Source organism: Macaca nemestrina, chromosome 8 (genome assembly GCF_043159975.1).
Source record: "Macaca nemestrina isolate mMacNem1 chromosome 8, mMacNem.hap1, whole genome shotgun sequence".
In the NCBI taxonomy this organism is placed as follows: Eukaryota; Metazoa; Chordata; class Mammalia; order Primates; family Cercopithecidae; genus Macaca; species Macaca nemestrina.
The window spans coordinates 127,871,693-127,898,888 of record NC_092132.1 but is presented as its reverse complement, the minus strand read 5'-3'; the positions used below and the strand labels follow the sequence as shown (position 1 = coordinate 127,898,888).

Sequence of the window (27,196 nt, the reverse complement as noted above, 5' to 3'; positions counted from 1 at the left end):
AAAGGTGGTGACAGCTGCAGAGAGGTGTGAGAGGGTGGCCAGGTCAAGGACCCGTGGGAAGTCTTCAGGGGAAGCTCTTTTGGAGAGATCTGTCCCAATTTCTTTCTAAAATAATTTTTTAAAAAATTTCAATAGCTTTTGGGGTACAAGTGGTTTTTGGTTACGTAGATGAATTGTATAGTGGTGAAGTCTGAGATTTTAATGCACCCATCACCCGAGGAGTGTACATTGTACCTAATGTGTAGTGTTTTTTTATGCCTAGCCCCCTTCCCACCCTCCTTCTTCTGAGTTTCCGAAGTCCATTATATCACCCTGTATGCCTCTGTGTACTCATAGCTTAGCTCCCACTTATAAGTGAGAACATACAGTGTTTGGTTTTCCATTCTTGTGTTACTTCACTTAGAATAATGGCTTCCAGCTCCATCCAAGTTACTGCAAAAGATATTATATCATTCTTTATCATTCTGTTTTATGGCTGAGTAGTATTCCATGGTGTATATGTACCACATTTTCTTTATCCACTCAATGGTCAGTGGGCTCCTAGGTTGGTTCCATATTTTTGCAACTGTGACTTCTGCTGCAGTAAACATATGAGTGCAGATGTCTTTTTGATATCATGACTTCTTTTTGTCCCAATCTTTAATGCAGTATGAGTGTTCTGTAGCTGCTCCCACAGAAGTGGTGAAGGAATAGTGAATTTTAGGGCTGCACCAGGATTGGGAGGTTGCAGGGTAAGAGTAGCGGAATGATGCTGCTGGTGACAGTGGTCCAAGCAATGAATGAAGAGTGTGGCTCATCACGTCTTGATAATGTGGTGAGGGGATGAGGACTCAGATAGCCCTGGGAGTGAATGGCTAAAGATAAGGGCAGGACAAGGTCACAGGGGTCAGCAAAGTGAAGGAACTGAGAGTAGGTGTATTTCACACAAATTTTAAATTCAAACAGGATTAAGTTAGGAGTTATGGTAGAAAGAATACTGCTGCTATGATAAATAGACTCCACTATATATAATGACTCAAGCACAAAAGGAGTTTATTTGTGTATCACATAATAGTTCAAGGTAGGTGTTTCTGTTGAATGGGCGGAGAAAGGTGCAGGGTCCCTGCTCCATGCAATTAACTGGAAAGTCAAGCTGCTGGTGGTTCTAACATCTTCAACACACAGCTCTCAAAGTTGTCTGGGCAACCGTCATCCTGTCAGCTTGCAGAAAAAGCCTGGAGGAGGAAGAGGGAGTTGTCTATGTTCCAGGCCTTGAAGAGATGCACTGCGTTGGCTAGAACTCTGTCACATCTCACTGCCAAGGAGGGTGGGAAATGTAGTCCAGTTGTGTGTCCTGGAAAAAGAGGAGAGCCTTCATGGATTTCATGAAGAGCTAGTGGCCTCTGCCACATCTCAGTGCCAGATAAACATGGAAAAACCCAGCTGATTATGTCCCGAATAAATGTGCAGAAGTGTCCTGGAGACAGAGATGACAGTACACAGAAGGGCAGGGCTTCTGCAAGCTGATGAGAGAGTGATGGTCTGGAAATGACCTTGCTAGGTGGACAGATGGAGTACAGAGAAGTCAGACAAATCTTAGGGGAGGACCTGGGGGATGAGCAGGCTCTGGTTGATGTCTCTTGGAAGGGGCCTGGGCTCAGACACAAAAATCACAGGATCCCCCTCCCGCAAAGGGGCCCTGCAGGAGAAAGGAGGGGATTCTAAACCTGAGGGAATTACCCGGTTGCTTACTGTGAAATGCTGCATATTTTCTCAAAGAGAAAATACCTAATACTAACTCTTGGACGATAGGGCCTTATGACACGCATGTCCTCTTTGGACTTGATTACAAACTGAACAGAGGGTGGTTGACAAAGCAGTGGGGCTCATAGGACTGAAGGGCAGGTAAGGACACTGACAACAGCCTCAAGGCAAACCTCTCACAGGCTTGACAGGAGGGAAAGGAGTAGATGATGAGAAGAAAGAGAATAGAAAAGAAGCCACCCACAGTCCTCCTAGAAACTTTAACTAAATGGATGAGGCCTAAGACAGGACCTGGTTGTAAATTTTGTGCTTCGGAACGTTATGTTAGACTCCAGTCCCAGTGTGACTGCATTTTATAATGGGGACATTTGTGTAATGTGTTTATTCATCTATCCATTGTGCACCTGCCTACCCACCCATCCGTCTATCCATTCACCCATCATCTGTCTATCCATCTACCTGAGTGTCCATCCTTCCATCATCCATCTGTTCCATCCACTCTTCTATCCATCCACTTTTTCATCCATCCATCCACTCATCATCTGTCTATCCATCTATTCAATCATCATCCATCTATTCGTCCACCCACCCCTCGATCTATCCACCTACCCACTCACCCATCCGTCCATCCATTTGTCCACCCACACATCCATCCATCCATCCATCCATCCATCCATCCATCCATCCATCCATCCACCAACCCACCCACCTATCCATCCATGCATACAAACATCCATCCATCCATCCACCCGCCTGTCCATCCACACATCATCTGTCTATCCATCTATGCAAGCATCCATCCATCCATCATCCATCTATCCATCCACCACCCATTTATTTATCCATCCATCCATCCATCCATCCATCCATCCATCCATCCATCTGTCCATCCATCCATCCACCTACACATCCATCCAATTATCCATCCATCCATATGAACATCCATCCATCCATCCATCCATCCATCCATCCATCCATCTATCCATCTGCCCACCCACTTATCCATTCATCCATCCATCCCACCAATCTGCCATCCATCCATCCATCCATCCATCCATCCATCCATCCATCCATCCTTTCAGAATTTGTTTGCCTATTACATGCAAGGCCATATGGTGGGTGCTGAAGAGAAAGAAAGTATAGTCTTTGTCTTCAAGATGCTTACTGTCTAAGAGAAGGAGACACTACAAGGAAATAGTCCAGGAGACTGCTTTGGCCCTCTGCCAAGAGTCTGTACAGACCCCAGTGAGGGCATAAGAGAAGGAGCAGCCAGCTGGACCTGAGGGCTAAGGAATGGTTGCAGAGAGGAGTGATGGTGTGAGGGGTCCAAGAGGGTCTGGGTACACTCGGAGAGGCAGGCATGTGAGCGCAAGTGTGGAGCCGCAAACAGCCTGGCACACTCAGGGAATGCAAAGATGGTGCCCCCGGTGAGGTAGTGGCCTTAGACGGAGAGGAGGAGAGATGAAGGGCATCAATTCCCACTTAGTCTCTCCAGGCTCCAGTGTTATTTTCTTCCATCAGTGCCCTGTCCTTTTAAAGTGGCTTTTTTTTTTTTTTTTTTAAAGACGGAGTCTAGCTCTGTTGCCCAGGCTGGAGTGCAGTGGTGTGATCTCAGCTCACTGCCAGCTCCGCCTCCCAGGTTCATGCCATTCTTCTGCCTCAGCCTCCCAGTAACTGGGACTACAGGTGCCCGCCACTATGCCTGGCTAATTTTTTTTTGTATTTTTTAGTAGAGACAGGGTTTCACTGTGTTAGCCAGGATGGTCTCGATCTCCTGACCTTGTGATCAGCCCATCTCGGCCTCCCAGAGTGCTGGGATTACAGGTGTGAGCCACTGCACCCGGCCAAAGTGGCCTTTTTACTATTCTACCTCCATTTCTAATTCTCTGAAGAAACAGAGAGAACTCCTGAGCCCCAGGGGACATATGCAGGCACTCATTCCTCCACTGGTTTGGCAGTGCCCACAGGAGTTAAACACTGTCCACAGATGTAGAATTTAGTGTAAAGCCCACAAATGAGACTGATGGTTATTCCCAGCACAACTGCATTTGGCTGCTTATTCTTCCAGTGATTTCCTTATCTGCTTGATAGGAAGATAGGAAGAGTTCTAGCTGGTTTCTCGAGACGATGGATGTGCCCAGAAACCGGAGGGAGACCAGTCGTTGGGTTGATGACATTGTGCGGGTGGAGAGCCCCCAGCCCAAGCCTAGATAGAGGGGCACCGTTTGCGTGGAGCTGGTAAAGCATTGGTAAAGCATCACATGCCATTCATCTGTGACCTCTCTTTCTACAGCATTGTACTACAAGAAGGGGACTGTGTATGGGGAACTTGTAAACACCTCCTGATCCCCTTGGTCTCCTGAGGGCTGGCACATAAGGTCAGTAATAAATTCTCACTCCTTGAAAACAAACAGAGCGGGGGAGTAAGGAGGGCAGAAAGAGGACCAATTTATTTACTGGAAAGGTCAGAATTTTGTTAAATCTTTACAATACCCAAATGGACTACTTTCAAGCATTCACAGACTAAGCTAATAAATTGCCCCAAAGTGGCCTCTAGGGAACCGAAATGGACAAATGGCCAAGAGCTATGGCGTGTTTTTGGATGAGTGAGCAGTTTTCAGTCCATCGATCGTGGCAGGTTCTTTTAAGGGATGAAAACTCCTGAAATGTTATTTACACTTTCAGAGTTCATAGTTACCCCTTTTGCTTGGCCCTTTTCAGAATCGGCACAGATTCTGAATCAAGGAGGGCTCAGTTGAGGGGGATCTGCAATATTTTCTGGCTGTGGTGAGTACAAGCCTGAGTGCCGGATTGAAAAGAGGAACCCAGCTGCAGTTATCATGATTGGACCTCCAGGCACAGCTGAGCTTTGTGAATGTGAGGCTTGATGCTTCCCAAGGACAGATCCCAGTAGAAAAGGAATCTGCACGCTCTGCCGTGGATCATTAGAACCTAGGCCATGAGACCTTATCCAGTGAGGTGAATCCTCACCATCTGGTCTTTTAAAAACCTGGGGTGAACGCTAGGTGTGAGGGCTCACAACTGTAATCCCACTGCTTTGGGAGGCCGAGACGGGAGGATCGCTTGAGCCCAAGAGTTCCAGACCAGCTTGGGCAACATAGCAAGACCCTGTCTATACAAAAGATAAAAAGACTTAGCCAGGCATGGTGATGCATGCCTGTAGTCCCAGTTACAAGAGGGGGCTGAGGCAGATCACTGGAGCCCAGGAATTTGAGGCTGCAGTGAGCTATGCTCATGCCACTGCACTCCAACCTGGGTGATAGGGCAAGAACTTGTCTCAAAACAAAACAAAACAAAACAAAAAAACAAAAACAAAAAACACCCAAAGCCTGGGATGAATCAGGATTAGAGAATGGCAGGTACATATCTGGGACGCAACAGGTGGAAGATGAAGCCTCGGTCACCTGGGCTGAAGAACAGATGTCCTTAGAAAGGTTCTCCTGTTCATTTGTCATTTAACTCTTGTTTGTTGAGTGTTGTGTGGTCACTGCGAGGTGGAGTGGAGGACTAGGTGGCTTAGGGGCTTTGCAATTGAGAAGTAGAGACAGACTGGAAATACCCAAGTAAACAAATGCACAAACATACTTCCAAATTATACTTGTTGCTATTAAAGAGAGAGTGTTGAGACAGGGAAGAGTAGGAATACATGGGCTGGCATCAGGAGGGAGGTCACGGAGGGCCTCCCTGAAGCAGGGATGGATGGGCAAGAAGGAGAGATGGGAGAAGAGAGAACAGCAGCAACAAAGGGCCCCTGCAGGCAAAGGAAGGAGATCAGTGTGCTATGGCGTGAGAGAGCTTGGGGACGAAGCACAGGATAGGGCTGGGAGAGCACAGAAGGGTAAGATCAGCCGGGCGCGGTGGCTCACACCTGCAATCCCAGCACTTTGGGAGGATCATTTGAGGCCAGGAGTTTGAGACCACCATGGGTAACATAGTGAGACTCTTGTCTCTACTAAAAATAAAAGTAAAAAATTTAAAAAAGAAGGGCAAGATCACACGCAGCAGACTTGATAAACAGTTTGCATTTTATTTATGCGAGCAGCCTGGCTTGGTGTCTGAAATTCTACTAACCAGGGTCTTCTCTTTTTAGCAGAGTAGCACATTGAGCGTTTATCATTCATTAAACCTTTATGTTCATCTGTCATGTTTCCTATGAGGGGAGGGCCAGGGCCACTAAGTGAAACTGAGTTACATTGGGTGGTGAGGAAAGAAAGAGATGGATAATTGATTTCAGGAGAAGGGGAAACATCTAAGGAATGTGGACTGGGGACAGTGGAAGGAGTAAAGAAAGACAGCGGATCACCTGTGCCCACTTCTTGCACAAGGGGGGGTCCCAGTTTGTACTAAACAAGCACTTTACCATTAAAAGAACTAGCCTCGGCCAGGTGCGGTGGTTCATGCCTGTAATCCCAACACTTTGGGAGGCCGAGGCGGGCAGATCACGAGGTCAGGATCTGTGACCTGGCCTGATCTTGAGACCAGCCTGGCCAACATAGTGAAACCCCATCTCTACCAAAAATACAAAAATTAGCCGGGCGTGGTAGTGGGCACCTGTAATCCCAGCTACTTGAGAGGCTGAGGCATGAGAATCACTTGAACCCAGGAGGCAGAGGTTGCAGTGAGCTGAGATCACGCCACTGCACTCCAGCCTGGGCAACAGAGTGAGATTCAGTCTCAGAAAAGGAAAAAAAAAAAAAAAAGAATTAGCCCCTTGGGCTTTGGGGTCACACAGACCCAAATTAGAATCTGGGCCTGGAATAAGAGGTTTCCTTGTGCTTTTCTCTCCTCGTCTGTAAAATGAGGATCTGAAGATTTACCCAGTAGGATTTTGGAGAAGATTAAAGCAGATGTATTTAAAGCACTCAATGCCATGCCTAGAGCATGGCAGGTGCTTAATAAATGTTAATTTCCTCCTCACTGACAGCATAACAATATTTTAGAAGATTGTACTGTTTCCAGAAGGCAGACAAGGGGAACGAGAGTGATAATATTTACCACTCTTTCATAATGTTCCCACTGGACAAACAGCAGACCAGTGATGCCCTGTGGTGAGTGGAGCCCTCACTGGGTAGGGAGTGAGCCCTTCCTCCTAGTCCATGTTTTCCTCCTTTTATAAATAGAGGGTGGAGTGGGCTGGATCTGTCGCTAAGTGTCCAGAAGTAGACCAGTTTAAAAACCTTCCTGGACCTTACCTCCGGATATTCTGTTCAGGTTGTCTGTTCTGTTCAGGGTGATTCTGACGGAGGGGGGTACTTGGGCACTCCAACAGAAACAAGTGATCTCCAAGGCCCTGCCCTGGCTTGGAGACCAGCACGCAGGTGACCACACGCACACTCCTCGTTCGCCACCAGAGGGCGGGCCTGAGGCACGATGGCTGAGCGAGGTGCCCTTTGTCCCCGTCAGGGATAGAAAGACCCCAGGGAAAATCTGTAGTCACCCAGAGAATGAGGTGCAGGGTGGGCATTGCAGGAGTTCTTCAGGAGGTGTGTGCACTAACTAGGGATAAGAGGAGAAAGCTCGAGTCGACTAGATTCTGTGAAGTCATGCTCCCTCTGTGCCCTCTTGTCCAGCAGGATTTGGACAGATGAGCCTCTTGTCTTCCTGTAGGGAGGATGTGTCCTCAGGATCCTAGCAGAGCCCCCATGCTGGCCGGCAGTCTGTCCAGTTCTAGCCAAAGCAGCATCTGTTTCAGAGGGCCAGTCACTGCTGACCCTCATTTGTCACCACCGTCACCCCTGCTAAAAGGAGGCAGCCACAGGGGAAGGCAGTGGGCAGGTTCTGATCTGATCCGCAGTCTCTGCCCCTTCAGGGCTACACACACAAAGAAAACGATCGTCATTGCCTGATTCCATCTGCAGTGAAGAAGGCATCACTTCCAGCTCAAGTGTCCTAGTCAATGCCCTTTGTTTTTGGCAAAGAAGGATTCCAGCAGCTTCTCCTTACTGTCGCATTCATTTCAACCTTCTCTGCAGGCTGCATTAGAGGCCACAGCCCTTGGCATCCAATTGCAGCACTCTGGGCATGGGGATTTTCTTTGCCACCTCTGGGCTCTGTTTTGTCAGCAGTTTCTGCTTTGGAGTTCCCCTACACTGTAACATTCTGAACACTGCACTAACGCAGAAACTCAGGGCGCCACAGAAGCAGAAATGGCTACTCTAGCTCCCTAAAGGGGAACATGAAACCAAGAGCAGTGGTGAGCTAGTCAGGGAGGGAACACGTTCCGGGCAGATGCTGAGGAACTGAGAGCAGCACAGTCGCCTGGGGCACTGGAGTTATGTCTGCATCTCCCCAGCCCCACTTCCCTGGAGCTTGGATGATGTGAACATGTGCAAAGGGCTGGCTGGGTGCCTCCACTCATACTTCCCTCCCTGCATTCAGTCCTGCCTGAGCCCCTAGCCTTGTCAGGCCCTCTGTAAGGATAAGGAATGAGTAAGACTTTTTTGTTTGTTTTTGAGAAGGAGTCTCGCTTTTTTGCCCATACTGGAGTACAGTGGCATAATCTCAGCTCACTGCAACCTCTGTTTCCAGGGTTCAAGTGATTCTCCAGCCTCAGCCTCCTGAGTAGCTGGGATTACAGGTGTCCCCTACCACTCCCGGCTAGTTTTTGTATTTTTAGTAGAGACGGGGTTTCACCATGTTGGCCAGGCTGGTCTCGAACTCCTGATCTCAGGTGATCTGCCCACCTCAGCCTCCCAAGTGTTGGGATTACAGGCATGAGCTACCGCGCCTGGCCAGGAGTGAGTAAGATTTTGAACGTTTTTCTTCCCCGTGAGCTCAAACCTTGAATGGAAGAAAAATCACACTCACCTAGTTATGGTGTCAGTGAGGATCATATCGTGTAGATGGTTTACTGCGATGAATGGGATCACACAGGGATGTATATACAAAGAATAATGGAGGATGGAGTAAAGGACAGTTTCAGAAATGGAGAAAAAATTACTAGAGACACCTTGTATGACTCCGACATTCATTTAGCATTGGGTGCTGTCTCCCTGTGTTCTACCAGGCTTGGCCATACACAGCAGTTTTGTTAATAAGCTGTTAATAATAACATTAGGTCCTCCTGGAGTTTCAGGGGCTTGGAGAAGGGGAGGCTGCCAAGAAGGAAGGCCTGACAAAGTGATATTCCTGACTGGGTGCGGTGGCTCATGCCTGTAATCCCAGCACTTTGGGAGACTGAGGTGGGCGGATCACCTGAGGTCAGGAGTTTGAGACCAGCCCGGCCAACATGGTGAAACCCCAGCTCTGTTAAAATTACAAATATTAGCGGGGTGTGGTGGTGGACACCTGTGATCCCAGATACTTGGGAGGCTGAGGCAGGAGAATCACTTGAACCTGGGAGGCAGAGGTTGCAATAAGCCGAGATCATGCAACTGCACTCCAGCCAGGGTGACAGAGTGAGACTCCACCTCAAAAAAAAAAAAAAAAAAAGTGATAGTCCTAAGGGAAAGGCTTGCTTGCATTGGGGATTTTTTTTTTTTTTTTTGACATTAAAACTCACCTTGGTGTAAGAACCTTTTGTCTTCGTCATAGCAATGACAGCACTTATTTATGCACCAAATGTGAAGGGCACCTGCCAGAGACCAGGCAGTGTGCTGGTGGCTGGAAGAAGAGGGAGCTCTTTGCTTCTAGAAGTCATGGCCTGATGGAAGAATTGGGCAAGTCATTACAGAGTGATGGTGTTATAGTAGGGCTGAACACAGGAAGCAGTGCTCAAGGCTGCAGGGGCAGGATGGGGAAAACTTCATAGACAAGGTGACATTTCAGTTGTTTTAGAGGGAGGGAAGGGAAAAGAACGGCTTAGGGCAAGATGTAGATTAGGGACGGCACACTGTTTTCAGGGGCAGTGAGAAGTTTGCTCTGACATTGTGTGCGTGCACCCACTGAGCATGGGGACAGAGTAAGTGCCCAGGGAGAGGAGTTGAAGCTGCGGAGAAGACAGGGGTCAGACTCTGAAACAGCACCTGGTTAAAACACATTCTTCCCACTCACGGATCTGCTCAGGCAGGTCCTCCCTTCCTGCAGACCATGCAGAATGCTCGGGATGTTACCATTTCACTAAACCATTGTCTCATTTAGGTACCACATCTGGCTCTTTCCTGCTGCCAGGAGAAAAGTATGGGAAAGCGGAGGTTTGGGAAGGGGCTGTGATTGCGCAACGGGCAATTTTACATTGCTTTCTCATGTTTGGCATGCATTCAATGTTTAAAAATTCAGAAAAGTCACGCTTGAGAAAAGGTACGAATATTAGATTCACAAATAATGATTCGTAATTTTACAGGAAATTTTCATTGAGTGTTTTTCTAGAGAACGTATAAGAAACTATTTATTTATTTATTTAGACAAGGTCTCACTCTGTCACCCAAGCTGGAGTGCAGTGGCACGATCATGGCTTATTGCAGCCTCGGCCTCCCAGGCTCAACTGATCCTTCTGCCTCAGCCCAACCTTCCCCTGCCCCCAGTAGCTGGGACCACAGGTGCCCATCACTACGCCTGGCTAATTTAGTTATCGTTTTTTTTTTTTTTTTGAGATGGAGTTTCGCTCTTGTTGCCCAGGCTGAAGTGCAATGACGCGATCTTGGCTCACTGCAACCTCTGCTTCCTGGATTCAAGTGATTCTCCTGCCTCAGCCTCCTGAATGGCTGGGATTACAGGCCCCTGCCACCATGCCCGACTGATTTTTGTATTTTTAGTAGAGATGGGGTTTCTCCATGTTGGCCAGGCTGGTCTCTAATATTTGTATTTTTTGTAGAGACGGGGTTTCTCCATGTTGCTGAGGCTGGTCTCCAACTCCTGAGCTCAACTGATCTGCCTGCCTTGGCGTCCCAAAGTGTGGGATTACAGGTGTGAGCTACTGTGCCCAGCCTCTCATTTAATTCTTACAAGGATCTCTGAAGTAAAAGTGTGAGGCCTGTTTATCTGTGGTTTTTTTTTTTTTTCTCCACCTTCATCAGTGCAAAGTAGGTGGAAAATTCTCCCTGGCCCTTTTTTACTTTTCCTCATTGCATTGAACAGTAAATATGGTTAAGAAACGCAGGTTGCAGACAGTTCTCTTCCTTGGTCATTTTAAACCATTTGTTTGGTATCTTTTATGTGCCAAATACTCTCTTAGGCTCTAGTCAGAACAGACAAATCAGTTTATACCTTACATTTTTAGATATTTACGAGTGGAAACGTCAATTATCATGGACTAAACCTCATAGCAATGGCTATAGAACTGAAGCCAATGAGACAGACACAGAAGCTCTTGGAAGCTTTTTATCACAAAACAAACGATTCAATGGCAAACTGGTAAATAACAAGATATATTTAAATCCATTAAGCTTAAACAACGCGGATGGCGGTAGGGAATACAAGAATACAAACAATATAATTAGAGGTTACTTTGTTTTAAATTAATTTGAGTCTCGTTATTTACTCCCTTGCCAAGTAGTATTTTTGTGAGCTAATAGGACACTCCTCTCCACTGCCGTCAGCAGCAAAGCAGGGACTGACTGTTGGTTTTTGACAAGTAGAAAGGCATATTTTAAGCTTTCTCAGACACTTGACTTTAACCATTACCAATTGACGGCAATACTTGCCGACATCATCTCACCTTGCTTGCGGCATATCAGATTGCTGGAGGGGGAAGTGCTTCACTTTCTCCTTCAGGTGCACGGCTAAATTGAACTTGAATTAACCAGCGGTGAAACTTTCTGAGTGCCCTACAGCTCCTTTCTGGGACTTCAGATTTTTAGAGATATAGGACTGAAAAGGAGAATTTTATACCTTCTCTGAGTCGGGAAGGACGGACATTCCCCTAAGGTGGCTAAGGTGGTGAAGGGCATAAAGATTGGAAGTCAGGCCCACAGCAGCCCGAATTATTCCGGATTTTTCTAGCTAAGCTTTGCTGAGCAGGTGTGAGCCAATTACATATTCTTTCTCCCCCCACCTCCCCCGCCCATGGCTTGGATTACGTAGGGATTCCATGTATCCTTTGACCTCAAGCAGAGAAGCCTGAGAGCTACGAGGGCTGGTCCAGATGTTGTAGTTATTCTACCTGCCAGGGCAACCTCCCACGGGGGTTGGCCCTGGTAGATTCCTGAGGATCAATTGGATCAGCGTTTTTCTTTCCCAGGGACCCCCAAGTTAGAGCATCCCAGCATGGCTTGGACAGGCAAAGCTAAGGGGTCCCAGGCCTGCTCAACTGCTATGGCCACGAAGGGGCCTTGAGTGCCTTTTAAAGTGACTAGGCTCTGCCTGGGCAGTCAGGACACTCTTGGTTTTAACTCCGATTCAGTAGGTTTTCCCCAAGACTCAGTTTCCCTTTCCTGTGGGATATAAAATCTTCCTTTCTTGCTCCTCCACAGCTCATCTCCTACTGTCTGCCTCACGGTGCGGTGTGGGGTCCAGCCATTCGCCCGGTAAACCCTCAGGCCCCCGGGGCGCTGGGATGCCAGCAGCTGCCCCCGACAGCGCTGCAGGCACCAGCAAAATGCCCTGCGCCCCCACGCACCCCGCCGGGGGCCGAGGTGGCCGTGACTGTAAAGCGGGCGCACAGGGCCCACATCCGGCCACCTCGGCCTCGGCGGGCTGCTGCTGCTCCCCACTCCTCCGCCCCACTAAGTTCCTCGCGGCCGGAAGGCACAAAAGGATGTTTCAGGGCGGAGTTTCCCATATCCCGCAGCCTTCCCCGGATGCCTCCTTCCCGGCTCGGAGTTGGAAGGGTTTCCTCAGGGCTCTCATATCCTGCAGCCCGGCGCCTCCATGCGGGCCAGATCCCGTCTCTGCAGCCTCCCCTCGGCCCGCGCCCATTCCCCGCCCCCAGGAGCCGGGCCCGGACGCTCCCGGGTGCAGCCGCCCTCTCCAGGGCCGGGCGTGGCCGGGCCCTCCCCGCCTGGTTCCCGCCCGCCGCCGTTCGAGTCCTCAGCCCAGCCAGGGCGGGGGCCAGGGGAGCTCAGCGCCAGCAACGGCGGGGGAGGAGGGCCCGGGCGCCCTCCCGGGCCGCGCGGCGCCGGCCGGCGGTGCAGTCGCGCGCTTGCCGCCAGCGAAGCCATTGGCTCGGCGCAGTCACCCCACGCGGGGCTGCCGCGGCGGCCGCCGCGGATTGGCGCGCGGGCGGGCAAGCACCGGGGCGCGCGCGGGCGAGTGCGTGCCGCCCCGAAGCCCCGCCGTCTCGGGGTCCCGCCCCTCCCCCTGGCCGCGACGACCATCCCTCCATTGTCCCCGCGTGGCCCAGGAGCGTCTGGGGCCGACGCCAAACCCGGTCCCCACCGCCCCGGCCCGAAGAAAGCGCGCGAAAGGCGCGCTCCCCGCGCGGGCGCCCGCGCCGCCTGCCGCCCCCGGCCGCTCACTGCCGCATTTCGCGCTCTCGCGCCGCGCCCCGCCCCACCGGCCCAAATTTACATATTCCAGGATCGCGGCCAATCGCTGCTCGTCTCTCTCGAAGCGGATGGCTTTTGCCTGAGAGGAAAGGGAGTGGCTGGCGGCGCATGCGCCACGGTGGCCGACTTGAACCGAGGCTTTTATTGCTGTAGTTTATTTCCACCCCCTTCCCTCCTGTTTCTCTCTCTCCCTCTCTCTCTCTCTCTTTTTTTTTTCCGCCCTAGCTGGGGCTGTGTTGGAGGAGAGGAAGAAAGAGAGACAGAGGATTGCATTCATCCCTTACGTTCTTGAAATTTCCTAATAGCAAGACCAGCTAAGCGGTTGCACCTTTTTCAATCTTGCAAAGGAAAAAAAAAACAACAACAAAAATAAACCCGAGTCCCCTTCCCGGCAGTTTTTGCCTTAAAGCTGCCCTCTTGAAATTAATTTTTTCCCAGGAGAGAGATGTCTTATCAGGGGAAGAAAAATATTCCACGCATCACGGTGAGTTTGGTACTTGGGAAATCTGCGGTCGGCCAGTCACCTTTTGTAGCACAGAAGGTCTAAGGAATTTTTAAAAAGGAGGGGAAAGGAGAGGGACCGAACTTTTCTTTTTCTTTCTGTTGCTAACGGAGTCGATGGTGATGGTGGTGGTGGTTGTGGGAGATGCAGTGATCCAGGATTAGAAGTCGCATCGTTTGCAAGCCATTAAACAGGAGCGCGAGTGCACGAAGGTAGCCTTAGGTAGCGCGCCAGACCCGGTCTATCTTTTATTGTCAGTGAGAGATGCTGCAGCGCCGGCCTGCGGGGTGCAAGCAAATGGATGCCAGATTGAATATGCATGCCTGGAGCTCGGATATTGTTCTCTGGGCTGCGTGCTGCGAGGCTGGACTCCTCCAGCAGCGGTGGGGAGATAGGGACTTGGATCCTCCCCGGGTCTTCCGCCCCCTCCCAAAAAGGGCTTTCTGGAGCCTTCTCCAGGTCCTTGGAAAAAGGAGCGGATTTGAGCCCGAAGGCGTAATGACAGCAGAGGGATGCTGAAAAGGGCAGGGTGTACCGGAATGGTGTGGAAACGGGAAGGAAAAACAGGGACGAAGTGATGAGCAGAGGAGGAAGGCGGGGGGCCAGGCGGGGGCTTCTTGTTGGCCGGGAACCGGTTTTGAGTGCCGTCCCCGGTTTTCTCGCTCTGTAGTTCGGGGCCGGGGCCCTGGCGGGGATTCGGGCTCGTTTTCGCGTCCCTTTTCCGCCCCTTCTGCCGCCCAGGAGGCGTCCGTGTTGGCGCATACAAAGCGGGCTGCAGGGTGGGCGCGGGGACCGCGGCGAGCGGCCGGGCGCTAATGGCGCTGCGCGACGCGGGAGCAGATGGCCCGGCCCCGGCCAGACAATGATCGCGGCGGCCGGAGGGCTCGGCGCGGTGCTGGGGCCTGGACTTGTTGGTTTGCAAACCACGGGGAAAATGTCTGTGCGGTTAGCGATGCCTCAGAGATCAGCACCGGTCTTGCTCCCACCTCTCCCCTGCTCCCGCCCCTCTCCCCATCTTTTCCTGGAAAAATTCGTTCGTCCTATTCTTTCCATCCCCAGTGAAATCCCAGGGACGGGGGAACGCCAGGGAAATTCATTGTTATATAAGGATGTGCAATCGCAACCGGCCAGCTGATTCCCGGGTAGAACCCAGGACTGAGGCAGAGATCGAAAGAGTCTTTTAAAACAGTCAGGATGTGTTTTTAGGGCTGGATATAGGGACGCGCTTTGGCTCTGGTTTTCTCTTTAGCCATGGGCACCCCGGCTTCCTCTTCGAGCACAAGGGCACACCCATCCGCAGGAGAGAGAAGGAGAGCAAATGCATAGGGGAGGGGGCGTGTGCTCGGAGGATTTTCTAGGATGAGCTGAAGAAGGGCGCTAGCTGCTTCTTGAAGGTAAAAGACCCAAGATCCCAAAGGGCCGGGCACGGGGCACCCACCCTTGTGTGTTCACTGCGCTGAAGGAAGGAGTGGTGACTCTGGGGAGGGAGGATGGAGAGCAGATTTGCAGCAAGCCTCAAATAATTTGCTGTCTTCGTGAATGAACAGGCAGCTTCATTTTGACAGTGTGGGGAGAAAAAAAAAAAAAAGCAAACAATCAACAAGACTTTTTTTTTTTTTTAAAGAGCGCCCCCCCCATCCTTTAAAAAATCTGGTTGCATTATCATAGGACCTATAGCATGGTATTCCTCCCTCCCTCACCACTGGCAGCCTCTTATGTAAGAGCCTTCTGGAAGGCACTAGAGTGAACGGGGGTGTGGTGTTTCACTTTTTTTCTTGGCATCATGTTGGCTCGGGGTATTCGCAGTGATGACTGGTGCAGGTACCACAGTGACTGTGGAGGCAGGAGGTGAAGGGTGAGGCCTCTCCTTGCCTTCCAGGTGATATTTATTCCATGGAAGCTTAGAGGTCTGGGAGGGAGGTGGAGATCATTGTAAACAGAGGACAAGTGCACTGGTTTGGGTGACCTGGGCAAGTGGCCTAACCTCTCTGAGCCTCAGTTTCCTTATGTGTCATGGGAATAGACACATCCACCTCACAGACTTCTTTCGAGGCTCTGATGGCATGATGTGTACGGCAGGGCTTTGTAAAGGTCTTTACACTTACCTTATACAGGTGCAGGAATTATTGTTGGCTGTTCTCCCTTGGCTTTCCAAAGTCTACGTCAGGATCAAGGACCCTGCAGTGTACAAAATTAAAATGATCTTACTGGTTTTCAGTATGTTAGAGAGACAATAAATACTTTATGAACTAAGGTGTGTGTGTTTGTGTAAAATTATCTTTTCCCCTTGCTCTCTAGTAGCTTATCTCTTTTTTAAAGATTTTCTATGATTTCCTTTTCTTGGTAACTGCTAAAGAGAGATAGCACTTGCCGAGAATATTGTTTCGTAACTGAATTTTGAGTTAACTATTGCCAAAAGAATTAAATTCTTTAATTAAATTAAAAGGGCAATGTATGGTTCAGCTTGCAAGGTTTAAGCCCATTCTGGATAATACAGGTGCATATTTACTGAACACGCAGTGCTAGCATTCCCTTCCATTTGCTAGCATTTGCAATAACGATGAGTCATAATGTAGCATTTCTGTCACATTCTCAGCCTTTATCTGCTGCTTGTCCTTTTTTTTTTTTTTTGCATAAATATCACCGGTTAAAATATAAGTGCATCAGCAATCTGTAGTGCATTGCATCTTAGAATTTGCTATCTCATGTACTTACTCATGGGAGTTTACCTTTTTCTTAACAGCCTAGTTAAAATGGCATAAATGGCGTATTTTTTGTAGTCTTTTCCCTCCCTTTTTGCTATACTTCCTGTGATTTACCTCAAAGATAAATGCAAATATAAAGGACAGACTGAATGGAAACCTTGCTGTGGTTGAATCCAGTGTGTTTGTGTGGTATATCCTGTGACAGCAGACTTTTTGGTCAATTGTGCTTGACGCAGTCTATCCAAGACATGGCCTTCCTATATGTGGGTGTTTTTTGTTTGTTTGTTTGTTTTTAAATTGAGGTTTAGCCAAAACCCATTTTAAAAAGTACTATTTTTTTTTTTTTTTTTTGAGCTGGAGTCTTGCTGTGTAACCCAGGCTGGAGTGCAATGATGTGATCTCGGTTCACTACAACCTCTGCCTGCTGCTTGCTGCTTCAAGCAATTCTCCTGCCTCAGCCTCCCAAGTAGCTGGATTACAGGTGCCCACCACCACGTCCAGCCCAGTTTTTGTATTTTTAGTAGAGATGGGGTTTCACCATGTTGGCCAGACTGGTCTCAAACTCCCGACCTCAGGTGATCCGCCCACCTCGGCCTTCCCAAGTGCTGGGATTACAGGTGTGAGCTACTGCGCCCGGCCCTATCTTCTTTATATGAAATAATTTTCACTGCTTTTTTTTTTTTTCTTTGGAGTTCAATGTCTAATTGAAATAGATGGTTCGTTTATCTAGGATAAGCTTTCCCTGTGTGTTCTGACTCATCAGGTGATGAATATGTTGCCACATATAGGCTTACCTTTGTCACTGAACCTTTCCAAAATGGGCTTATTTTGAACATCACTTTTGAATAGTGACAATGTATCCTTAACTCACATATCTTAGCACCTGTTTCTCACAGGTCAGTTACGTGTTGTGACCTTACTGCCTCTTTGTTTCAGAGCGATCGTCTTCTGATCAAAGGAGGTAAAATTGTTAATGATGACCAGTCGTTCTATGCAGACATATACATGGAAGATGGGTTGATCAAGTAAGTGTAACTCATGATATACAGATGTATTTGAACACTTTCCAGGCTTTCCAAGTATTAGCTACCATTAGCATCCATAGTATCAAACTTCAGGAACATCAGAGAGTGACCAACTTAGTATCTGTTTTAAATGGGTTTTGATTGGTGGTAATTAGTGAATTTGAAAACTCACATTTAGGGAATTCAAAGCAACAATTAATGTACACCCATTGCATTATGTATTATGTAATTTACTATTTTTAACTGAGGTGATATGATATCTTTTTGTTGCCAGCTCAAATACTTGGTTTGTGATATGTTGAATGTATTAAAGGTTTTCCTAGAATGTAGTTGTTTGGGTTGGATTGCCCAAAGAATGCAAACGTGAAAGACAGTCTCCTCTATTAAGATAGCACGTCTGCTTTCTTCATCAAGAATCCAAGTTGGAGGGGCCAAAGAAAGACACCAAGTTAATTACCAAGTAATACAGACAAATTACTGCCTAAATCCTGAGGGAATTTTAGGTTTTATTCTACGTGGCAACTAGTGCAAATAAGACTGCCCTTGTGTTTATTGTGTTAGTGTTACAGAGGAGAAGCAACAGGGCAGTTCCTGAGTTTGGGTATTTTTGGACGCCAGAGGGTTAAGGAAGCTGAGTTCATCCCAGTATCCTCCTGCCCTTCCTACTGGGGCAGCTCCCTGGGCTCTGAAGAAATAGCACATCTGTTTAAAGACAAACACTGCAGCCAGTGACAGCTTTTAAATAAGCAGCATTCATCAAGGGATAGCTTTAAACCAGTCCAGAGGAGTGGAAAACTGGAGTGGCCTGGGAGCTCACACCCAGATTTACGAACCTAAAATAGATTTTAACATTTCCACGTTTAATGTTTTTTCCATGTGTGTTTGCTGTGACAGTCTCAGCTGCAGGCTCTCAAATGCCATGACTTTCATGTTCCATTTTCCCCCAATTATAAGACGGCACGATCTGGTCTGGTAGAACGACACTGGCCCAGAAGTGTGCAGGCCTGTGTGCTATTTTTACTCATCACTAATTTGTTCTAGAACTTTATCGACTTCTCCTAGATTAATTCTGCTTTTTAAAAAATTGGTAGAACGATGTAAAAATATTTTTTAAAAATTGAAACTGAATCATGTCCCCCAACATAATGAATATTCATTTTTCTGCCTTTTTAAATTATATTTCAGCTGTTAGCTTTTTCATTATCTGAATAACTGAACACACGCTTCCAAAATTTTAAATCATTGCAATCATAGTGTTCACTTGTTTTTTTTTTTTTTTGCTTTGTTTTGTTCTACCTCACCCTTCCACCCCTATTTTCCCTCTGGTGAAAAGGATATGATAAAAATAAATGTTTGCAAAGTATAGCCAGGTCTGGAGAAACTTGCTATAGGATAATTAGCTCAATTGCAGATGTTGTAAAGAAAGTTTAATGACAGTTTTTAGAAATACCCTGGGCCCTTGTTATCATTTGATCTTGGGGGGTTTCTTGGGAACAAAACGTCTTTGAGTGGGGCCTCTGGTGCCTTATTTAACTTTTGCGTTCTAGTATACTCTGCATTGCCTCTTGCTGGGGGATAGGAGTATATAGTGTTTTTATTATGAATCATGACAATGATCTGAAAAGCTCACAGCACAGAGCGGAGGATAGTTTATAGGTTAGTGAAAGTAACTGTCAGATCCCATTTGAGTCCACGATTCATTTACAACCCTTATCACCAACCCTGTTTATTTAGGCAAATAGGAGAAAATCTGATTGTGCCAGGAGGGGTGAAGACCATCGAGGCCCACTCCCGGATGGTGATCCCCGGAGGAATTGACGTCCACACTCGTTTCCAGATGCCTGACCAGGGAATGACGTCTGCTGATGATTTCTTCCAAGGAACCAAGGCGGCCCTGGCTGGGGGAACCACCATGATTAGTAAGAAGTTTAAAAATCATCATTGCAGTACTTAGGAAGTGTGAGAGTTTGCAAATAAGTCTGTGCTGTTTGATTCTCTTCTTCCAAAACTTGCTGTCCTGAGCCACAGTTCAATCTACCAAATAAGGGGGTGAGGATGTGTTAACCATTTGTCTTATTTATTTATGCTCATTTTCTGTCAAATTGTAAGTTCTCCCATTGAACTGGAGAGTATGGTTCTAAGGAGTTTTGATAAGATGAATGGCTTCTTGCTTTCTCTCCATGTGGACTTTTGTCTTTCTTGACCCCAAAATGTGGTTTTGAAAACACGGCATTTGAAGTCATCTTCAGCGCCACCAACTTTAAGCCATTGAGCATAAGTATTTGATTGTGATTTTTAGAAAAATTCCTAAGAGCGCTTCTTTGTAGAATGAGGATGGGATGCAAATAATGAAATGTTGAAGCAGGAACTCCTATTCCTCTGATATGAAAATCAAATGGAGGCGATACTCTCTAGGCTGGGTTTAACATAAAAGGAATTGGACAGCCCTGCCTGGAGGGGAACCCCCAGATAATAATTGTCTTTTAGATACGAAAATTACTGGAACCCACAGTTGGGTGCCCCTTACGTATTGCTCCAAGGACTTTGTGCTTTTTTTTGTTTGTTTTTTGATACGGAGTTTTGCTCTTGTTGCCCATGCTGGAGTGCAGTGGCGCGATCTGGGCTCACTGCAACCTCCCCCTCCCGGGTTCAAGTGATTCTCCTGCCTCAGCTACCCGAGTAGCTGGGACTATAGGCATGCACCACTACGCCTGGATAATTTTGTATTTTTAGTAGAGACGGGGTTTCTCCATGTTGGTCAGGCTGGTCTCGAACTCTTGACCTCAGGTGATCTCCCCGCCTTGGACTCCCAAAGTGCTGGGATTACAGGCGTGAGCCACCGTGCCTGGCTGCTTTGTGCTTTTTGTTAAACCAAATCTGAACTGTATTTACAGCACTGTGACACAGCACACATAATATTAAGAGTTTGCTTGTGAACTGCCAGATTCCAGCATGCCCACTGATTGTCCTTTTGACAAATGTCATTTTGTTTTTGAGGAGGTGGGCAAGCTGCACAGTGGCCCATCAGATACATATTTTTTAAAAAAAGGATTGCATCCAAGAGTGAAAGTCAACATGGAGTCCGTCATATATGAAAAGCTAGCAGTTCAGTTCAGAAGAGGGTCTGAGTAGAAAGAACTTAGCTATTTCTGCTATAGAAAAACCTTTCTTACTGGTTATTTTTCCTAGTGGTGGTCTTTTTGCATGTGGTTTTGGGGTCTATCTGGAAGCTTCTTTTCTATCTTGCCTGAGCTAGAGGAATGTTGCCCTGCCATCCCCTCCTAGTCTGAATTCCCCTGCATTTTAAATCACAACTCACCCTCTGGCGTTCTCTCTGTCCTGGTCTTCAGGGTCTGAAGCATCAGGAACAACCCTCTCCTGTTTCAGCTTTCTTGGCACCACTGAGAAAAGCCTCCAAGTGTAAGCCTTGTGACTTGTGTCTTGCTGCATACGTTGCCCTCTAACCTAGTGGGTGCCATTTTCCAGGGATGTTGGGGGGACCTTTCGTTCTCACCTGGGGAGAACAGAGCCTGCACCTTGTCAGTTGCTGGGGAATCACTGGCACCTGTGGGCGTTTCTGCCTCTCCTCCAGGGCGGGCTGTGGAGAAACACTTGAACTTAGAGAAGCTTAGACTGTTTGGGTGTCAGCTGGGAAGGCCTAATCAGGGTGATCATCTGCCTCGGTTTGGAGTTCACAGGGAGACCCTGCAGGCCCCTGGATTGGTCACAAAGAGTCAATAAGCCATTAAAAACAATATTTCTCTGGCAGGACGCTGTGGTTCATGCCTGTAATTCCAGCACTTTGGGAGGCCGAGGCGGGTGGATCACTTGAGGTCAGGAGTTTGAGCCTAGCCTAGCCAATATGGCGAATCTACTACAAATACAAAAATTAGCCAGGCATGGTGGCGTGCTCCTCGAGTCCCAGCTACTCGGGAGGCTGAGGCAGAAGAATCTTTGAACCCGGGAGGCGGAGCTTGCAGTGAGCTGAAAGTGCACCACTGCACTCTATCCTGAGCAATAGAATGAGATTCCATCTCAAAAAAAAAAAAAACGAAAAAATTATCGCGCGAATGGTCAGTGTCATCTATCATTGGAGAGGGAAATGCCCCCAGCCAGGAGTTAGGAGTCTGGAGTGCTGGCCCCCTTCCGACACTGACTTGCTGTGTGACCTTGAGTCACTACCCTACTCCATGCTGTAGCTGTGCGTCTGCAGTGAGGGATTTGCACTAGGTGACCCTGGAAGTCCTTTCCAGCCCCCTACATTCGTCCATTCACTGAAACTCATTCACTGAAACTCAGAGAGATTTGCCTCTAATCAAGTACACTTTGCTCAGCAGATACAGAAAGGCCCTGTTTTCTCTCACACTTGCTGGAAAGAACCCCTCAGCCCACCATCTCCTGTCCTGCGTTCCTGGATCTGCCTCTTCCCTCCACACGCTTGCCCCGTGCTTTGGCCCCCGCTCTTGTTTTTGACTCTTTCCTGCCTTCCCTTCGCTACCACAGAAGCATCGCCTTCTTGCCACCACCCTGAATTTCTCTTCCCCCTCAGCGGCTGTGGCCTTCTTTCCATTCATCCAGATGGGTTCCTTCTGTTTAGGGACGAGGGACATCCCCCTCTGAGTGCCGCACCTGGCCCAGGGAGCTCGGAAGAGTCAGCAGATGGCCTTATGGGCAGGTGGTCCAGAAGGAGGAGTGACGAGTCTGACCGCCTGCTCTGCTTCCTTGGCCAGAATGCTATGGCATTTGCACGGAGGCTGTGTGATGCAATCCGGCGATAGAATGGGGCATCCAATGAGCGAACCTCAAGGAATGAAAGTCATCAGAGGGGGCAGTGTATGGTTAGCATTGTGACCCCCAAATGCCATTGCTTCTGTAGTCTGGGAAAAGTACTAACTACTCTTACAAATAACCACCTATGGTTACTGACCCCTGTAGAATTTCTGCTAGCCTGCCTTTCCCCGGGGGAGGGAATGGTAATAATACCGATGAGGAAGTGAGGAATTTTCCTTTTTCTGTTTGCTGGTCATACGTTCTGCATTGCTTTCAGTGAGTGAGTCCTGAGATTTGCTTCACAGAGAAGGAGGCCTTGCAAAGAGAAATAGCTTAATACCACTTCATTGGCACATATGACCTGCTGCTTTCTTTGACTTAATGTATTGAGTCCAGAAAGAAATGCTTAGGGCACTTTGGAAACTTCACAGGCCCACTGCTGCTTGCTAAAATAAACAATTGAAGTGAATTGGTACAAGAGTCTCCCTCTTCCTCCCAACTGCCCCCGGCCCCACCCCTGGGCACTCCATCCCCTGGCCTTCTCCAGACCATGTCACCATGTCACCTGCCCTCACAGGTAAATCCTCACCTGCCTCCCTGCTGGCTCTGCATTTCCCAGGTCACAGGCCCTGGAGGCTCCTTTCTGTCTGAAATGGCGCTGCATGTAAAGGAAAACACAGCCAAATATTCTCAGTTTAAAAAAGGAGATGGCATGTCAGCAGCAGAAGATAATATTATTGCCATTAAACAGAGCCTGCTATTGAGAATCACACAATGAGATCTTTATGAGGAGGACTCAGTGTGGAGCAGTGGGAACGTCCTTTGCCCTTTCCACCCAGTGGTGGGTGGGTAGAGACGGCAGACATACCCTGCAGGCGGCATCCAGACCGACTGAGGGCTTGCGGGGGCAGCCGCACTGCTGCTTGGGGAAAACCCTGCGGGCTTCCCAGGGCCTTCATGGTCATTTGAGTTTAGGATCCCAGAGTTTCCAGCAAGCAGCTGGGAACAGTTACCGCTGTTTTATAGAGGGGAAGACTGAGGCCAGAGGGACAGACACGACTTGCCAACACTTACCCTGTGCGTCGGTGCAGTTGGCCAGGTGTGGAACATACACCTGTAGCTCTGGCCTCGATGCTTGCCATGGGCCACCTTTGTTCTCAGCCTCAGTGGCCTCATCTGCAAAATGGGACAAGTTTTGACAGAGGTGGACTGTGGTGGCACCACAACAGCATCTGCCCAGTAGTGAGCACTCCCATGTGGTAGCTATTGTCATTTCATCCTTGGTGGATACTGGCACCGTCCCATCTCTTGTACACTGAGCTCTATTCTCCCCCGCGCAGCCCGAGAAACAGGCCCCAGCTGCTGGAGGGCTTGGCCTGAGCATTCACTGAGAGCGGGCGCTGTCCGGGCATGGCTGGTGGACTGTGTGCTTTGTGTGTTGCTTCTATGGGCTGCATCTTGAAACATTACACGTCCTGGGTCTCACCTTACCTGGTTAAAGTAGCAAATCTGCTGGTGGGGCCTGTGACCCTGTATTTGAATCTGGTGCTTGGGGAGCTGTTTGAAAGCATGACTTTTAGGGGTCCATGCTGGATCTGCACACTTTGGATCTCCAGGGCTTGGGAACCACTGTTCTAAATGTCATTTCTGCTCATCTGAACTCTAGGCTTTTCCTAGAGGATGTGCACCCTCAGGCACAACACACCCAGCAGGCTCCCTGGTCCCCGGGCAGCACCGCACAGCGGAGATGGGGATTGGACTCTAGCAGGGAGGAGGAGGGGAGGTGCTGCCGCCGCAGGGCTGGAAGGGGCCCTCCCTCCTGACCACCAGCCTTGTCACTTCTCCTTTGGCTGTGGTTCCCTGGATGTGCATCAGGCACCTCCATCCAACTGTCCCCAGTCGGACTCCCTGTCTGCTCCCTGCCACTTTTCCAGTGCCCAGTCCTGGAGAGGGCTCCTTCGAGGTCGTGCTGGCGGTATCTGCAGAGTCACCCTGGCATCTTCATGTCCTCGTGCTGCCTCAAGTTGCTTTCGTCTCTGTGTTATCTCTTGCACTCATTCCCTTACCCACACAGATTTGACTTTTGTCACCTCTTCCTGGATTTTGGCCCTGATCCTCTGAGGAGTCTCGCTGTCTATCCCCCACCTCCTGCCTCTCACCAGGCTGTTTTTCTGGCGCAGCTTTCGTTGTGCTGCCTTCTTCCTCTGAGGCCTTTAGTGACTCCCTCTTGCTCAGAGAATCAGCCCAAGTATCAGAGCCCTCCGCGACATGGCCTATTCCTGCTGCCCCAGCCCAGACTTGCGTTGTCATCTCAGCCAGGGATGCCCTCCCTTTCTTTCCCTACCTCTAGAAGCTCCGTCACCCTTGGTGGCCCAGCCTGGGTGCTCCCCATTCACTGATCTCCTCCTGTGATGTGTGGCTGCTGTGTAGCCCCTTCGCAAATGTTGGGCTTTTATCCCACAGCCCAGGTGGCATTCAGCCTTGCATGTGGTTCAGTCAAGGGCCCCTCTGTCTCCTACATTTTCCTATTCCCTGCCGCCTGGGCAGCCTCACTCCTCAGAGTCACTCTGCTAATGCCCATGGGTGAATGAATGAGTGAATGAATGAATGAATGAATGAATGAATGAATGAATACACTAATGAGACTTGATTTCCTGCTTCCTCTGAGTGATGCCAAGAGACTTAGTGTCACGAAGAGGGAGGAGGGTTTAGGTATCCAGTGTGGACTGTGTTCACCCTGGTGGAAGCAGCCGCTTGCTCAGCAGTGGCTCCCTCTGCAGCCCCAGCTCCCTGAGTCCCTGTGGTCAGCTCTGGCCGTGGTGGGGGAGGGTGGCAGGAAGGGGAGGCCCAGAGCCCAGGCATGGTCTGTGGTTCTGGATGGGACAGCTCCCTCTGTCCGGGCTGTTCTTTAGAAGGGGATGGGAACAGTAGCTCTCTCATTGGTCCTCTTGCGAGAGAGCCTGCTCTCCAAGTACAGAGGGTCACAACATGGAGAAATCACATGATCCCGACACCACGGTGGACCCAGCAGTCATTCCCCCAAGGGCCTTGGGCTTGTCCCAGCTCTTCCCAGTGAGCCTCCCCATGGAGGCAGGAGGGCTGGGAGGAAGGCGAGGTGGCTTCCTGAAGGGACGTGGCTCCTGAGTGTCACTGCGGTACATCCACGGCTTGTCATTTGTTCATCCATGTGGCATTTGGGTTGCTCCCTCCTTATGGCGAGTACACATGTGTGAACCCATGCACACACTGTAATATGGATGTGTCTGTAATTGATACTTTGATTATTCCCTTTGCAGCACTCATTTGACTTGGGTTAGAAAGTGTTTACAAAAACGCCTGACCACATCAGACCCAAGTTTCAAAGTCCAGGACCAAACTTGTTGCCACAAAATCTGCCTGTGGCCTGGCGATTAGAAAGCCACGTTATCCAGTGGGCCATTGGTGTGGGCTGGTTCTCTGGGCTCTTCCCCTCGTCCCCTCAGTCCCCACATGGTTGAAGTCACACATTTCTCCTGAGGACACGGGTGCCCTCTGCAGGTAGATGCTGGGGGCCTGGGTCCACTCAGGTGTCACTGTGTGAATCTCGGCCTTCAATGGCAGGACTGGAAGAATCCATCCGCTCCCTTGGCATAGTTTGGGCTGATCTAATGCCTGGCACTGAGCAGAGCGGAGGGATCTCCTAATGCCTGGTGCAGTGCAGAGGAGGAATGACGGAGCATCCTGAGAGATAGCACAGCTCTTCCCAAAGGTCCAGCACGCACACTTTACCAAATGCTTTTCTCATGAAGGGAGTCATTGGGTTGGGCTAGCCAGGTAGGCTGGGTAGGCCTGTGGGGGCTAGGGACTTCTAGGCCCTTCCAGAAGCAAGGGCATCCCCGAGTGGGTGTCTAGACCCTGTTTCATGGACATTGTGGCAGTTTTCATAATATCCCAGGGTTTCTTGCCCCTGCCGGGCCCTGGGAGCTGGCAGTTACGGTGCTGGAAATGAGCCTGACTCACTGGGGTGGTGATCTTCCACCCCTTCAGGTGCCCTCATCCCAGTTCTGACTCTGCCTATGGGTGTTGCACATGGAGCCTGGAGAGTCGCAGCACTGAGTGTTTCCCAGTGCTTGGGTCGTCTGACTTGCCCTAGAGCTGGGTCGTACAGACTATTGGGAACTTCCTGTTGATCCTGCTGGCCTGATTGACAGCTGGAGCCAGGAGTGGAGGTGGGGCCCGTGGGAATGCCAAGCTCTAGAAAGGTCTGCCTGACCTTTAGATGTGAGGGTCAGGCATTCAGTGGTTGCATCTCAGGGTTCCTCATTGCTAGATGAGAGCTTCCATGACACACGTGTCCGAGGGTGCCCTTGTCCTGTGTCCTGGCTGAGTGAGCTGGGCAGAGACTTCTGAGGACAGCAATTGTGTCCTCTCCATTTTTCTAAGGCCCCCACATGCCCGGAGCTGGCTGTGTGGGCAGCCGGAGAAGCTGCCCAATGAGTCTGATGGGAGCCAGACCCGTTACTCCTTCTACGCACAATAGTTTTAGCGTCGTTGTCCCGGGGCAACCCGTTCTCACGTGAAACCTTGTGTGGAACCCCCTCCACCTGAGACATGAGACTGATGAACGCAGAACTGCTCTGGTTGGAATGGTGGGTGGCGGGTGGGCTGTGGGGGAGCCCAGATCCTCTCTGCTTTCTCTTTGTCATCCCCCCATGGCAGCCCCTCTGCCTCTGGAGAATCCCAGAGCTTGGGGAAGCACAGGATGGAAACCACCCCATCCTGGCACTGCCTCCCCCTCTGCCCACCTTCCCTGCAAAGCTTGCAATGCGACTGGTCCTGGTATAGCCTCCATGTTGAGTTGCAGGGGAAAGGGTGTTCAGTAAGCAGGTATATACCCACGGAGTCGCTTAAGAAAACACCTAACCACACTGTAAGTTTTCAGTAGTTTCATTTAATATCTCTCTCTCTGTTCAAGACAGGAACCAGGCTAGAGCGCCTGTTTCATTTTCCCTGCCTAGGTTTGGATTGGTTTTCTTAGCTTTTTATGACAGCCCATAATAGGTGAGCATTCTGCCCTTCTTTAAAAAA

General features: G+C 49.3%; 1 protein-coding gene across 2 annotated transcripts in view; it reads left to right on the top strand.

Moving 5' to 3' along the window:
* The window catches only part of LOC105482028 (dihydropyrimidinase like 2), a 146,178-nt gene that overhangs the window by 51,660 nt on the left and 67,322 nt on the right, over positions 1-27,196 (top strand). Inside the window, exons 1-3 of one of the 2 annotated variants that reach the window (XM_011741888.2) lie at positions 13,257-13,611; positions 17,271-17,359; positions 19,094-19,278. In XM_011741888.2, the coding sequence (XP_011740190.1) occupies positions 13,573-13,611; positions 17,271-17,359; positions 19,094-19,278 (313 nt within the window). In that variant the 5' untranslated portion in view covers positions 13,257-13,572. Of the gene's footprint in view, positions 1-13,256; positions 13,612-17,270; positions 17,360-19,093; positions 19,279-27,196 lie in introns of those variants that run through there. The other variant, XM_011741887.3, reaches the window with a different exon arrangement.